Source organism: Carcharodon carcharias, chromosome 4, assembly GCF_017639515.1.
Source record: "Carcharodon carcharias isolate sCarCar2 chromosome 4, sCarCar2.pri, whole genome shotgun sequence".
NCBI lineage: Eukaryota > Metazoa > Chordata > Chondrichthyes > Lamniformes > Lamnidae > Carcharodon > Carcharodon carcharias.
The window spans coordinates 188,284,803-188,301,081 of NC_054470.1; the positions used below are offsets into that span (position 1 = coordinate 188,284,803).

The 16,279-nt window shown below is 45.0% G+C and overlaps 1 protein-coding gene across 1 annotated transcript in view; it reads right to left on the minus strand.

The window, feature by feature from the left end:
* The window catches only part of dok7b (docking protein 7b), a 95,532-nt gene that overhangs the window by 14,595 nt on the left and 64,658 nt on the right, over positions 1-16,279 (minus strand). Inside the window, exons 9-11 of the mRNA XM_041185358.1 lie at positions 11,985-12,947; positions 4,479-4,573; positions 2,643-2,712 (exon numbers count right to left, since the gene is read on the minus strand). Coding sequence (XP_041041292.1) covers positions 2,643-2,712; positions 4,479-4,573; positions 11,985-12,947 — 1,128 coding nt within the window. The remainder of the gene's footprint in view (positions 1-2,642; positions 2,713-4,478; positions 4,574-11,984; positions 12,948-16,279) is intronic.

Here is a 16,279-nt window from a genome sequence, read left to right on the forward strand (position 1 = left end):
AGCAGGCTTCTTCCAAGAAATCACCTGACCTTTTAGTATATACTGACCATAATCCATTGAGCTTTGTGGAAAAATTTAAGACTCAGAATGACAGACTGTTACAATGAAGATTGCTAATACAGCCTTATTACTTAAAAATTGTTCATATTGCTGGGTAGAATAATATAATTGCTCATGCATTATCAAGAATGTAAATTTTTCAAAAAGCACCTGGGAAGTAAAACAGTCAGAAAACTATAGATTTTGTAGAATGAGTGAATGGCTGAGTGAGTGCACATTTGAATTTTGTTTTACATGTTGTACATATCTTTTTCTGTATTCTTTGCCATGAAACACATTTGGAAATGGTGTCTCATCTCTTAAGGGCGAAGGCATGTTAGAATCATATCTCTCAGGACTGAAGTTTTCTTTTACAAAATGGAAGGACTTGGCATTACCTGAACCCTTGGATGCTAACCTGGGAACTTTTTATTCTTAAACCGAAGGTCATAAGTTCACCTTGGAACTATCAACAAGCAGGCCTCTTCCAAGAAATCATGTCATGAAGCTATTAATGTATATAATATTTTGGAAAATATTTTTCTTTTAAAATAGAGGTTTTAGTCTGTGGGTGTGTCATAATTGGATTAAAGCCAGCTAGTCTGGGTGCTTTGATATGTACTAGTTTTGATATGTAAGAGAGATAAGCGTGCATTTGCATTTTTTGAATATAGCATTCAAGTGGGGTAAAAATTGATGCCTTTCTAACAGCTACTAAGCAATATGTTTATATTACTAATAAAATCGGTACTATGAAAAGGATTTCATTGTTAAAAGGTGGAGTTCAGAGTGGCTGGTGAGACAATGAGGATTTGAATTCAATCAGCGGTGGTAGGTGTAACTTCAGTAGTTTTCGGGTGTGCAGGGCAGAGGCAACGTAAGATCAAAAGGCAGCCGCAAGCCTCCAACTGGCTCCACAGTGAAAGGAGTCTCATTTTGAATTCGTAAGGTGAAAATACTTTGCCTGGTGTCTGGTTATGTCTTTGAGTCGCTGTTGCCTTCATGGAGATTAGTTTGGGAATTTGGTAAAAGTTATGACAGTAATAATTTGTAACCATGTGTACAAAAATGTTTCATTTAAGTTTAATGTAAAACCTCTGATTCCTGAGTTTAGAGTCACATCTCAAACATAAAACTTTTAAAATTATTGGTTATGACAGTTGTTTAAGGTTTCCCTCTGGGATTTTTTTAATAACTCTGCTTTACCAACTGCATCGGTCGTAACAATCACCAGACCTTTACGGAACTCGAGGAAGATCTGGTTGTTTGTTTTGAACAGCAAACATTTTAATTGATGGGGAAAAACAACTGAAAACTTGCTGGTTTTGCCTTCTGTCTTGTTGAGGAACAAGCTGAGGAAGGAAGGATACCCTAACTGGCTCTCTCTCTCTCTCTCTCTACCTTGCCTGAATTGCATGTGGCCATCAACCTGCAGCTAGAGAACCCTCATCAGAGTGTAACTGGTCTGCATTTGGACCTGCAAAGCTGAGACCAGTTGATGAGAACTTCCAAGACGTCCAGCAGGACCAGCTTCACTCGAGGGAAGCCCAGGTCGACGGGCTCGAGACACTGCAAACTCTAAACTTTATTTTAAAACGCCCATCCTCTAAAACCTATCTCTGCAGAGAGACTCTGTTTGTCTGTGTCTGTGGGTGTATGTGTATGTGTGTGTTTGTGTGTGTGTGTGTGTCTGCTGGGGGAATTCTTTAGGAAGCGATAGATCGTCATACTTCCTGATGACACTAGTGTGTTAACCAGTACTTGCAACTTGTTAAAAAGTTTTGCTTTATAATAAACAATAATTCTGAGTTTATCGAAACAAGGCTGGTGGAAGACTCTTTTATTCTGGACACCAGTTGGAGAAAGATGATTGGCTATTTTGGTGGGAAAATTAACATTTTAAATTAAATGGTACACAGCAGAGTTGTGGGGCTAAATCATACACACGCTCCTCCCATCTCAGTGTAACACAGAAAATATAAGTGCATTATAAAGAACAGCAAATAAACTGGAAAACCAGTTCAGACCAGTAATAGCTATATCACTAGTATTACTGGCATTTCCTACTAGCCTGCCAGTATTACTGGCACCATCATTCAGCTTACTGGTACCATCGTGTATATTAGCTGGCAATTTCTACTGGAACATGAGTTCTGAACTCTCTCATTTCCCTGTTCAGAGCTGGTTCCCAGTGGTACCAGTAGTACTGGAACATCCTTATAGGAAGTCTCCATTTAACCTGCTCTGCTCCAAGGAGACCTGCTCCAGCCTTTCTAGTCTCTTCATATAACTGAAGTCTCTTATCCCTGGTACCACTAATGTTCAATTACATGTACTTAAAGCTCATCTAATCTCTTCTAATTGGTGTGGGGTTACTGTTTGTACTGACTTTAAAAGGAACGCTGCAGGTCACAGTGGAGCTGGAAACAACCGGGCTGAGCATCACTAAACAGGAACATTCTTGTTATGTACTGGAGTACTGTAATAGTGTTACCACATTACACTGGCTATCATGAATAGTGGGCAAAATGTGTTCGCTCAAACGTGCCCACTGAAAGCGAGGTGGACTGCAATTAATCAAATGTAATGATGAAGTTTTGTACCTTCTCCCTCTGGGAGTAGTTTCTGTTGTCCACAGCTGGCCATGTATTCATACCCACTGCCTTTTTCCAGCTGCAAAGCAAAATATAGGAGCCATTAGCCAAGGAAATTACCTTTATGGACAATGGTTCTGGTGTTTCCTGTTTAGCCAAACTTAATAACAGTAACATTTTATTTTGCAGAATCACAGAATTGTTACAGTGTAAAAGGAGGCCATTCGGCCCATCATCTCTGCACCAGCTCTCTGAGCATTTAACTTAGTGCCAATTTCCTGCCTTTTCCCCGTAACCCTGCACGTTGTTTCTATTTAAATAATCATCCAGTGCCCTCTTGAATGCCTCAATTGAACCTGCCTCCACCACACTCCCAGGCGGTGCATTCCAAACCCTAACTACTCGCTGTGTGAAAACGGTTTTGCTCACCTCACATTTGCTTCCTTTGCAAAACACTTTAAAACTGTGCCCTCTGGTTCTCGATCCATTTTATGAGCATGAACAGTTTCTCCTTATCTACTCTGTCCAGACCCCTCATGATTTTGAAAACTTCTATCAAGTCTCCTCTTAGCCTTCTCCTCTCCAAGGAAAACAGTCCCAACTTCTCCAATCTTTACTCATAACTGAAGCGTCTCATCCCTGGAACCATTCTCGTAAACCTTTTCTGCACTCTCTCCAATGCATTCACATCCTTCCTATAGTGTGGCACCCAGAACCGAGATGGACTCGATCTGAGGTCTAACCAGTGTCTTATATAAGTTCATCATAACCTCCCTGCAATTGTACTCTATGCTCCTACTAATGAAGCCTAGAATACTGTATGCTTTCGAAACAGCTCTCTCTACCTGTCCTACCACCTTTAATGACTTATGTACATATACAGCCAGGTCTCTCTGCTCCTGCACACCCTTTAGAATAATATCCTTTATTTTATACTGTCTCTCCATGGTCTTTGTACCAAAGTGTATCACCTCACACTTCTCTGCATTGAACTTCATTCTCCACCTATCTGTCTCCTCCACCAATGTGTCTATGTTCTTTTGAAGTTCTATACTGTCCTCCTCATAGTTTACATTTCTCCCAAGTTTTGCATCATCTGAAAACTTTGAAATTGTCCCCTGCACGCCAAGATCTAGATCATTTTATATATATCAAGAAAAGCAAAGGGTCCCAATACTGACCCCTGGGGAACTCCACGGTCCATTTCCCCATGGCCCCTGCAAATTTCTCCTTTTGAACTATTTATCCAATTCCCTTTTGAAAGTTACTATTGAATTTGCTTCCATCTCCCTTTCAGATATTGCATTCCTGACCACAAAAACTCACTGTATTTGAAAACAAAAATTAGCCCATCTTTTCTCTTTTCTGTCACTGATGTACTGTGTACTTCCAGCATGTTCTGTTGCATTAGACATGAGGTTCATTTTACTGCTGAGTTTTTTTTAATTGTTTTAAGATCCCAAAATTTGTCAACTAACACTTCACAAATTAACAGTACAATTTAAAAATGGCTGAAAAGAGACATGTTGCTGAAGTTTTTTGACTTGCACTCATCAGGACAACAAAAGAATGCTAAATTTCAAACAATCTCAACAATCTATACTTCAGGTGAAAAGGGTGCTGATTGGTTAGCAACACCTCGGCCAACCAATCAATCAGAACCCTTTTCTCCTGTAGTATAAATTGTGATTGTTTGAAATTTGGCATTCTTGTGTTTGTCCTGGTGAGTGCAAGATGCAAAGCTTTGACAACATGTCTCTCTTTTCAGCAATATTTAATTTAATTTAATAGTAGAAGCCCCATTCTTTGACCAGTATGGGTACAAAATCTTTCTTTATGTCTCACCTCAGACTGTTTCTCTGTTGGGAGAGCTTCCATGAACTCGTACATCTGTCCTGTCACCATCTTCAGCTTCTCCTCCTTTTTACTTGGCTTCTTATCTGCAGTAAGAGTGCATGAGCACACGTACATGAGGTACCTTTGAAGGCAGGTTTCTTTGTACTCTTATAGTTAGGGGCTCATCTATTTTGTTTTCAATGTTCACCTCTACCTCCTCCAAACCCCCATTCCTTACCTAATGTAACCTCAGGATAACTCACAATCAACCTCGACAACTCATGTTCATCTTCACAGATACAAAGGGCTGATATTCAGCTTGACGTTAAACTAGCAAGACAGCTGCTTGTAAAAGATGTAAAACTGCCAATTTCCATTTCCATTCATTCCAATGAAAGTCAGACGATTTTCTATTACACTTTAAAATCTACCCCAATGGATCATCAGCTACGTGGAGAGACTAGAGACACCTAGGATTGATCTCCTTAGAGCAGAGAAGATTAAAGGGGAGATTTAATAGAGATGTTCAAAATATTGAACAAGGAAATGTTTCTGGCAGGTACGTCAGTAACCAGAGGACACAGATTTAATATAATCGACAGAAGAACGAATCAGAGGCAAGGAGAATTTTTTTTTAAATACACACAGCGAGTCATAATGATACAGAATTTATTGCCTGAAAGGGTGGTGGAAGAAGATTCAAATAGTTCAAATTCAAATAGTGGTGGCATGGTGGTATTGTCACTGGACTAGTAATCTAGAGACCCAGGGTAATGCTCTGGAGACCCAGGTTCAAATCCTACCATGGCAAATGGTAAAATTTGAATTCAATAAAAAAAATTTTGGAAATGAAAGACTAAAGATGACCACATAACCATCACCAATCGTCATAAACACGCATCTGGTTCACTAATGTCTGCCATCCTGACCTAGTCTGGCCTACATGTGACACCAGACCCACAGCAATGTGGTTGACTCTTTACTGCCCTCTCATCAAGGGCAGTTTGGGATGGGCAATAAATGCTGGCCTAGCTAGCAAGGTCCATATGCCATGAACGGATAATAAAGCAGGGAATTGGATAATTACTTGAAGGAGAGAATGTTGTAGGGCTATGCCTGATTGAACAGCTTATTCAATGAGCCAAAATAGCCATGATGTATCAAATGGCCACCTTCTTTGCAGTGGATTCTATCACCCTGTGTGGCGATGTCTACTAAATCCTGCAACAATAACTTCTTACAAAATGCACCAGAGTTTACTGGGTTAAGTTGTGAAGACAGGTTGCATAAAATTGGTTTGCATTCCCTTGAGCTCAGAACACTGGGTGGTGTTCTGATTGAGGGGCTTAAAATGACCAAGGGTTTCAATGGGCTAGTTATGGAAAACTTATCTCCTCTCGTGGGAGAACCCAGAGCAAGGAGCTATAATCTTAAAACCAATATTATTAAAGTTCGGCCTTTCAGACACCAATTCAGGGTGCAAAGGGTGGTGGAAATTTGGAACTCTGTCTCCCAAAAGGCTGGGGAATCGACTGAAATTTTCGAGACAGGGTTTGATAGATTTTGGTTGAGTAAAGATATCAAGAGATATGGATCAAAGGCAGATACATGGAATTGAGGTGGGATTCAGCGATATGACAAAGTTGAAACAGGTGTGAGGGGCTGAGTGGCCTGCTGTTCCTATTTACTTTCTTCAGAATGAAGGAAGTAAAATTGGAGCAAAATTCTGAGTTGAATTGAGCCCAGATCTCAAGGTGGGGAAACACACACGCACATGCCAAGTGTGCGCGCACAATCACACTCACAGGTAACTAGCAGAATTGCAGGATGACCAACAATCCTGGGTTTTCTGAGGTTGTCCCAGAATTTGGCTCCCCATCCCATATCCTCGGCGTGGGCTTCCCAGAATACCATCTGTCCTGGATTCCTCCGGCAGCGAGCGAGGAAACTGCTCGAGGTCTCCTCTTCCCCCTGCCTGAGCATCTTTGGTGTCTGTGCATGCACACTGTGCTCCTGCACATACGCAGTCCAGAGCCAGCAGAGTGTGCGTGTACAGACACACAGCCATGAGGGAGCAGCAGCAGCACTGTTTGGCACTCTCCTGTCTGTTGGGGAGGAGAGACTAGTCCACAATTCTACGAGGCTGGGCTCTCACCTATCCCTGAAGTTCCCTTCCCTGAAGATATTCAATAAACTAGATGAAATTTTGCAGCAATCCAATAACTTCCATGGCTCCTTACTGTTTCTGTCGCGAGTCCATTTTGCCAATTGAATTCAGTTCCACTCACCTCCAGACTCCCCAGAGCCTGTTCACCAGCTACAAAGCACATGTCAGGAGTGTGATGGAATTCTCCCCACTTGCCTGGATGAGTAGCAGCTCCCACAACACTCAAGAAGATTGACACCATCCAGGACAAAGCAGTTCACTGGATTGTTTGTGGATGCGGTGCCATTCACTCCCTCCACCACCGACGCACAGTGGCAGCAGTGTGCACAATCTACAAGATGCACTGCAGGAATTCACCAAGGCTCCTTAGACAGCACCTTCCAAGCCCACAACCCCTACCATCTAGAATGACAAGGGCAGCGGGTAGATAGGAAAACCACCACCTGGAAGTTGCCCTCCAAGCCACTCGCCACCCTGATTTGGAAATATATTGCCATTCCTTCACTGTCGCTGGGTCAAAATCCAGGAACTCCCTCCCTAACAGCACTGCGGGTGTACCTACACCACATGGACTGCACCGGTTCAAGGAGGCAGCTCACCACCACCTTCTCAAGGGCAATTAGGGATGGGCAATACATGCTGGCACAGCCAGTGACACCCGCATCCCGTGAATGAATATAAAAAACTTGCCACAATGGGGACAGGGTTTTGGGGGCCGGGGTGGGGGGGGGGAGGTGGGGGAGGCGGGGTGGTGGTGGTGGCAAAATCAGGGTCACTTCATCAGGGGCAGGTGTGGTTGTGGGAGCGGGCGGTGCAGTTCCGGTGGCAAGAGGGGGTCCAGAGCAGGCCTGACACGGATGGGGGAGGGGGTGCGTGCATCCCATTCCGAAGTCGGCAACAGTGCTCTGAGGCCCAAGTGCTGGGCTGGGGCTGGTACAGGTCCAGAGGGTTCTGGGAGGCCTGGGAGGGCACGAGGGGGAGGAATGGGCCATGGAGGACTGAGGGGTTCAAGGCCAACTAGGTTGGAAGGGAGCTGGTATCTAGGCTCTTCTGCTCACATCAGCAACCCTTCCCCAACACAACTCCCCTCCCCTCCCCTCCCCCACCTCCGCTGGTGAAGTGTCCCTTATTATTTCCCCTTAGATTTGGTCACCCTGTTCCTATTGTGGCAACTGAGTTCAACACCTTTGGCAAAATAGGCGAGCGCCAGAAATAGAAAAAGAGCCATGGAATTTATCAGATTGCGGTAAAATATCATCTAGTTTGTTAATGTCCTTCAGAGGAGGGAACTTCAGGCCTTCATGAGATTCCAATCTCATGGAATCAAAGAACAGCGCAGCCCAGGAGGAGGCTTTTCAGCCCATCAAAGAACAATCCAGTGAGTCCCACTTGACTGCTCTCCTCCATAAAGCTTTTCTCCTTCAAGTATTTATCCAATTCCTTCCTGAAAGGCGATATTGGATCTGTATCCACAACCCAGTCAGGCCTTGCACTCCAAATCCAAACTACTCGTTAGCCGGTGCCTCCTCTGGTTCTTTTTGCCAGTCCCCTTAAGCGTCTGCCTTCTGTCTGAAACGTCACTGTGGTCCCACACGAGGTACTTTACTCTTCAATACCATCGGAAGGGGTTTGGGCAAATCAGCATCGTCCCAGGGTAAGTGGTGACTGCTCAAGTGTCTTCAACAGGACCCCTCGAACCTGCAATCTCCAGCACCCGGGAGGATAGCTTATATTTATGGCCTCCTAGTTTTGGGAGCTCCCACAAATAGAAACATCTCATCTACCTCTACCCTGTCGAAAACCCCTCATAATTTTCAAGGCCTCTATCAGATACCCTGAGGCCTACATGAGATTCCAATCTCATAAAATCATAGAATAGTACAGTCTGCAGAGTGGGCTTGAAGGGCTGAATGGCCTACTCCTGCTCCTATTTCTCATGTCACCCCTCAACCTTCTCTGTTCTAAAGAGGAGCCCTGTTCATCAACCTTTCCTGATGGATATGACCTCTCAGCTCTGGTATCATCCTTGTGAATCTTCTTCGCACCTTCTCCAGTGCATCTATATCCCTTATGGAATATGGAGACCAGAACTGTACAAAGTGCTAGTTAGGCCACAGCTGGAGTACTGGGTGCAGTTCTGGTCGCCACATTATAGGAAGGATGTGATTGCACTGGAGGGAGTGCAGAGGAGATTCACCAGGATGTTGCCTGGGCTGGAACGTTTCAGCTATGAGGAGAGACTGGGTAGGCTAGGGTTGTTTTCCTTAGAAGACAAGGCTGAGGGGGGTATACAAAATTAAGAGGGGCATAGATAGGGTAGATAGGAAGAAGCTTTTCCGCTTAGTGAAGGCGTCAATAACCAGGGGGCAAAGATTTAAGGTAAGGGGCAAAAAGTTTAGAGGGGATTTGAAGAAAGATGTTTTCACCCAGAGGGTGGTTGGGATCTGGAACACACCGCCTGAGGGGGTGGTAGAGGCAGGGAGCGTCACAACATTTAAGAAGTATTTAGATGAGCACTTGAAACGCCATAGCCTACAGGGCTACAGGCCAAGTGCTGGAAAATGGGATTAGAATAGATAAGTGCCTGATGGCCGGCATGGACACAATGGGCCGAAGGGCCTGTTTCTGTGCTGTATAACCTTATGACCCTATAACTGTGCACAGTCACCAAACGAAGGTTCTACACATGTTTAAAAACATGAGCTGTTGTGAGGGGCCTCAGCAGCCTTTATTAAGGATAGGGTTGGGTGGGGGGGGGTAAATCATCATCCCTGATCATTATCTGATGACTCCTATTGGACGCGTGCACGGGACAGTGAACGAATGAGGAGAATGGGATTCGGCTGTAGGTTACAACATAACACAAAGGTTATGGTGCAGAAACGGGCCCAATCGGTCCATGTCAGCATTCCCTTCACAGCAGCAAATAACTCTAATCCCGTCTGTAGGCCTTGTTCCCGCGCTCCGCTTGGCTTCCCATTTTCAGTCAAGTGTCCTGCCAGCATTTGTAGTCAAGACGGAGAATAATTATTTGGAGAAGGTATCAAAAGCTAACTGGTTAGCGCCTTTGTCACTGTTTCCCCCACAGGGAGTCAACAACAGGAGACGGGGAGGGTTGAAAACCGACAGGAAAAATAAACACGTGTTTTTATTCAAGGTTTTGTGAGTAAAATTAATTTTTTTTTTAAAGCTTTACTAAAAGGTCAATCCTAATCCCACGTGCATGCCAGAGAGATTGGATAGGATTAAAATTAAAGGTAATTACAGCAAAGAACCATGCAGAAGAGAGTACTTAAAATAGAGGAACACAAGGAAAATACAGACACAAGACACGAGTGTTGGGAGATTCTCTTTATTGTTGAGAAAAAGAGGATATTATAAAACAACACAAACCAGGAAAAAAGATTGTGTCAAGGTGAATGCTTCCTAAGGAGGTACAGAAGAGGCAAGAAACCTAGAGGAGGAGGAGGAGAAACAGCAAAGAGAGCAGCAGCTAGTGGGGTGAGCAGAGCAAGCAGCAGGTAGTGAGATGAGTGGAGAGAGCAGCAGGTAGTGAGGATCAATGGAGGCACAAAACAAGTAATGGGTTCCTCAACACCTCAAATTTAAAATTCTCAATCTTGCGTTTAAACCGCTTAAGGTCCTCATCCCTTCCAATCTCTATAAAACTCCTTCATCTCTATATACCCCCAGAAGTTTGTGGTTTCGGATCTGCTCCTTTTGAACACTCCCATCCCTTTGCATCAATACCGATGACTGTCTTCAGTCTGCTAATCCCCACACTATACTCCATCCATCCCTCCATCCCCTCCAACTCCTTTTTTCTCCTTCCTTGAGTTCCTTCTTAGCAACGTACTAACCTCTCCTTTTTGTCTCTGATTATGCTTCGGTAATGCATCTCGGACACTCTAATACATAAATGCAAGCTGTGATAGCGACAATGAGGAAACTAGTTAGTATTGTGAATAATGGAGATTCTAGAAGGTGAAGGGGTTGGTGGAGATTCGGATTGGGAATGGTAGAGGCTCTGGATAGTAACGGGTATAGCGGAGACTGGTTAGTAAAGGCAATGAGAGAGTCTGGTTTATAATGGGAATAGCAGATAATCTGGTTATGAATAGAATACCAGAGATTCTGGTTAGTGGAAAGAGCAAGAAGTCTGGTTAGTAATGGGAATAGTAGAGACGGTTTAGAATGGGAATTGTGCAGATTCTGGTTAGAATGAGCATACCGGAGATTCTGGTTTATAATCGGAATAGCAAAGACTCTGAAACAAAAACAGAATTACCTGGAAAAACTCAGCAGGTCTGGCAGCATCGGCGGAGAAGAAAAGAGTTGATATTTCGAGTCCTCGTGACCCTTCAACAGAACTGGGTGAATCCAAGGAAAGGGGTGAAATATAAGCTGGTTTAAGGTGTGTGTGTGGGGGGGCGTTGGGTGGGGGGAGACAAGTGGAGGGGGGTGGGGTGGTTGTAGGGACAAACAAGCAGTGATAGAAGCAGATCATCAAAAGATGTCACAGACAAAAGAACAAAAGAACACAGAGGTGCTGGAGTTGGTGATATTATCTAAACAAATGTGCTAATTAAGAATGGATGGTAGGGCACTCAAGGTATAGCTCTAGTGGGGGTGGGGGGGCATAAAAGATTTTAAAATATTTAAAAATAATGGAAATAGGTGGGAAAAGAAAAATCTATATAATTTATTGGAAAAAACAAAAGGAAGTGGGAAGAAACAGAAAGAGGGTGGGGATGGAGGAGGGAGTTCAAGACCTAAAGTTGTTGAATTCAATATTCAGTCCGGAAGGCTGTAAAGTGCCTAGTTGGAAGATGAGGTGCTGTTCCTCCAGTTTGCGTTGGGTTTCACTGGAACAATGCAGCAAGCCAAGGACAGACATGTGGGTAAGAGAGCAGGGTGAAGTGTTAAAATGGCAAGCGACAGGGAGGTCTGGGTCATTCTTGCGGACAGACTGCAGGTATTCTGCAAAGCGGTCGCCCAGTTTACGTTTGTCTCTTTTCTTCTCCGCCGATGCTGCCAGACCTGCTGAGTTTTTCCAGGTAATTCTGTTTTTGTTTTGGATTTCCAGCATCCGCAGTTTTTTGTTTTTATTATTATTATTTTAGCAAAGACTCTGGTTAGTAATGGAACTGATAGAGACTCTGGTTAGTAATGGAACTGGTAGAGACTCTGGTTCGTAATGGAAATAGCAGAGATTCTGGTCCGCAATGAGAATAGTAAAACTCTGGTTAGAATGAAAGTAGCTCTGGATGGTAATGACTGTGGGGAAGGGTGAAGGATAGAAGTTTGTTAAGAAGAGTAACTAAAAACTGTTAAAGTAGCCAAGTTACCTTCATCCACTTCAGCGCGTTCACACACCTCTGCCTTCAAACCACTGCCATTGCCTGGAGCGAGCTCCTTGATTCCTCCCGTCCAGTGTGAAAGTTGGTGGACTTTCCAGCTCCGTTCAGTGTTTGCTTGCGGTCGTCCCGGTGACCAGGTGCTTGACTTACCGCTCCCTACATCCTTCGCTTTGCACCGCCAGAAATCTCCATCAGCTCTGCAGCCCTCCGGTACACAAAGTTCTCGCACTGGGGCCTGTAGAAACACGTACGGCTGTGCCACCAAGGTTGGGCTGCTCGGCTGGGCAGCCCCGGTCCCTGGGAACGTCCGTGCCTTTCCCATAGCAGCGAGCAGCTTTCTTGGAGCGTTGCCGGCATTGTAAGCGTCTCTTAAACTTTCCAGTTTTCTCCAAAGGTCTTGGATCGGGCGGTGACCGCGGCTCGAGTTCGCGGCGTCTCTCCGCCCCGATTTAGAATGCTGGGTCGCAGCCATTGTTTCATACGCGTCTCTCTCTGCCGGTGCCGTGCCGTCGTTACCGCCTCGGTGGCCCTCGGTGTGGCTCAGCCGTCCTCCTGACCGCTGGGGCCTCGCAAACGTTCCGCGGTGAGCCCCGAGCTCATCAGAAATCACTGGCCTGCGCCCCGACACCGCGTGCAGTCTATCGTCCATGGAACGGCTGCGGCCAAAGGGGTTCCCCTCGGCACTGAAATCGCCGCGGGGCGCAGGCCATCTCGTCCCTGTCACGCCAAGCTGACAGGCGCCCGTGCCTTTGGGGCGCCTGCTACTGGTCTCCCAAAGAGTATCATATATGTCCCCGTCGCTCTTGTGCCAGTTTCCACCTTGTGGTTTAGCCTTAGTCCAGCCGGTGTTCCTGACCGTCCGCTGGAGTTCCTTGTATTGGCTATTGCGTGGTTCAGTCAGACCATACAGCTTATTGATACATGCCGTCTCTTTGCTTTCACTACCAGACCCTGCTCCGTGATACATAAATAACCAGATATACATTTTATAGAATACTGAACTCAATGGATGACCTTCACCTTTAGGTCAAGGATCTCTGAATGCACGTGGCCAATAAATGCAAGCGCCCACAGTTAAACCCTGAGCACAATCAGGAGTGTGATGGAACTCTCGGCGTTTGCCTGGATGAGTGGAGCTCGCAATTCCCACTCGAGAAGGGCAATGCCATCCAGAACAAAGCCGCCCATTTAATGGGCAACACATTCACCATCTTAAAGATCCACCCCCCCCTCCACGGCTGCAGCATTTCTCCCCCACCCCCCCACCCCCCTCCCCACCTCCCCAAGCTGCAGTGGCCCACCAAAGATCCTCCGACAGCACCTCCTAAACCCACAAACTCTACCGCCCAGCGAAGGCAGCAGCCACATGGGGTGGGGGGGGTGGGGGGGAGAGGGAAAACCATTACCTCAAAGCTCCACTCCGAGTCGAACGCCGTCGAACTTTGCAAACGTGTCATCGTTACTGGGTCACAATTCTTGAACTCCCTAACTCTTGAGGATAGTGGGAGTAACTTCATCCAATCGGACTGCAACGGTTCAAGACCGCAGCTCACGTTCTCAATGGCGATTAGAGGTGGACAATAAACGCCGGCCTTCCCAGCAACACCCAAACCCCACGAATGGACATAAAACAAAACATACTTCGAGACATCACAGTTGAGCCTTGACAGAAGGGTGTTGTGAGGCTGTTTGACCTAGTTATATCGTGCCCTCACCCAATATCCATGAACGCTCACTTCGAGGAAGAGATCAATAACAGTGATTTGCTGTGGGAAACCTGAATGTTTGTTTTCTCCTTCCCTAACCTAGTAAACAGAGAACTGCAGGGTGTCCCGCAGTGAGCAGCACAGAATGTTTGACTATAAAAGAGTAAGAAAGCCTTGCTGCAATTGTATAGGGCCTTGGTGAGACTACGCCTGGAGTACTGCATGTAGAGTTTTGGTCACCTTTCCCATAGATGGATACACTTAGCTTAGAGAGATCTGCAACAAACGTTTGCTAGATTGATTCCTGGGATGAGAGGCACTGTCCTAATGAGGTTAGATCGGGTAGAATAAGCTTAATACTCTCAGAGCTGATCTCCTTAAAATGTAGAGGGAGTTCCAAGAGGATAGTTAGAGAGGAGTAATTTCCCCTGGCTAGGGAGTCTAGAACCAGGGGTCATAGTCAATGGATAAAGGATCATCCATTTTGGATGAGATGAGAAGGTTCGTCACTCAGAAGATTCAAAATCTTTGGAATTCTGTAGCCTTGACCCCCGGGGGCTGTGAATGCTCAGTCAAGAAGTGTATTCAAGACTGAGGCTGACAGGGTTTTGGGCATGAAGAGTATCAAAGGGTATGGGGACAGGACATGAAAGTGGAGTGAGGTAGCCATGATCTTCCCGAATGGTGGAGCAGACTCATGTAGTCATAGGGCCTACTCCTACTCCTTTTTCTTTTGTTGTTATCAAGGATCAAACTTTGGACTGTTCTGGTCTGCACCGACTCAGCCAATCGCTCACTGAGCTCATTTGGCCATGGTGGGGGGGGGGGGAGGGCGGGGTTGGTGAGGACACAGGACAGGGGGTGGGGTAGCTACATCCGACATATTAAGAGACTGTGGCAAAGAAGCACTCCGGTGAACCTTAAAGTCCGATATTCTGCCCCCTCCCCTCCCCCGATATTATTTCACATAGCTTTTGTTGTTTGTCAAACGACCCCAAAATCTGTATCAAATTCCCTTTGATCTATTTAAAAGTCCTGCCATGTGCAGCAAACTTTCAACACAAGGTGACAAAACAGGGCCGTGAGTTAATGTATCAGATTAGGTTACTCTGTTTAATCATCATCACCCTTCTATAATTGCTGAGGGAATGCATCCAGGGTGTCCACGACAACGTGCAGCTTTGATACTTGATAACGTGCGTGTCACAACATATTATCATACTGCCCTGGAGAGCGTTCAGAAACCAACTTAGACATAAACATCACAAAATGTTGTGAGGCAATTAGCAGGAGGAAGAAATTCAAAGAACAATAAAGACTTTCATTTCTCGAATGTCTGTTATGGTCTTAACATATCGTTATGTGTTTTCCAGCTAATAAACTGCTTTTATATAGACTTCATAGAATGGACAGGTTACTCAGCTCAATCAGTCCATGTTCCCTTCAAACCTCCCACCCCACCCCCGTCTTTCATCATCTACCTCTATCAACAGAACCCTCGATTCCCTTCTCCCTCATATGCTTATCTAGTCTCTTCTTAAATGCCTCTATACTATTCATCTCAGCCACTCCCTGTGGAGGCGATTTCCACAATCTTACCACTCTTTGGCTAAAGAAGTTTCTTCCAATCTCCCAATCGGATTTCGTGGTGACCATCTTATATTGGCAGCCTCTAGCTTTACTCTCCCCCAACAAGTGGGGATGTTCTCTTAGTGTCTATGCTATCAAAAGCTTTCTTCGTTTAAAAGAGCCGCTCTATCAGGTCACTCCCTCAGTCTTGTCTTTTCAAGCAAGTCTGCTGATCCTTTCCTGATAGATCTTACCTCTCATTTCTGGCATCTCTTTTACACCCTCTCTGGTGCCTCCATGTCCTTTTTAACATACGGCAACCAGAATTGTACACAATTGAATCAAATGTGGTCTAACCAAGGTTCGATACAAGCTTACCATCACTTCTCTACATTTCAATTCCACCCTTCTAGAAATAAACCTAAGAGCTTGATTCTCCAAATGGTTGCATTAAACCGAGTCGCTACTTTTAGTGTTTTGTGTACTTGTATTTCCACATGTTCCTGTAGCTCATTTAGATTCTATTATCCGAAGTAATATGAGACCTCCTTATTTTCCTTACCAAAGTGTAATATTTCACACTTAAGTGTTGCGAGTCATTTGTCAGTCATGTGACAATTTTGCACGCTGTCATTGGCTGGGATTTTGCTGTCAGCAGTGAAGCAACTCCACTGACCTTGGACGAAGCTGCCCGTAAAGATCGAGTGATCTTGGTGGTTTTCCCCTTTTCCTGCTGACAGTTTAAATCTGGTGCCAAGCAAAGGGGGTCTCCGGGTGTGCAGCAGCAGTGATGTCAGCAAGCAGCCAATCAGATTGAAGCATTCTCACAGTCGCAGGAAATTAAAGCTCTTATCCTTTACTTCTAAATTAAATTTCCGTGTAGCAGAATAAATGGTTATGACTAGATTTAGGTAGAATCCAAAATATCAATCCAAACAAACTAAACAAACATAATAATGGAGAAATTTGACACTCCATAAATATAAAATTAGCTTCTCAGGGCTAGTG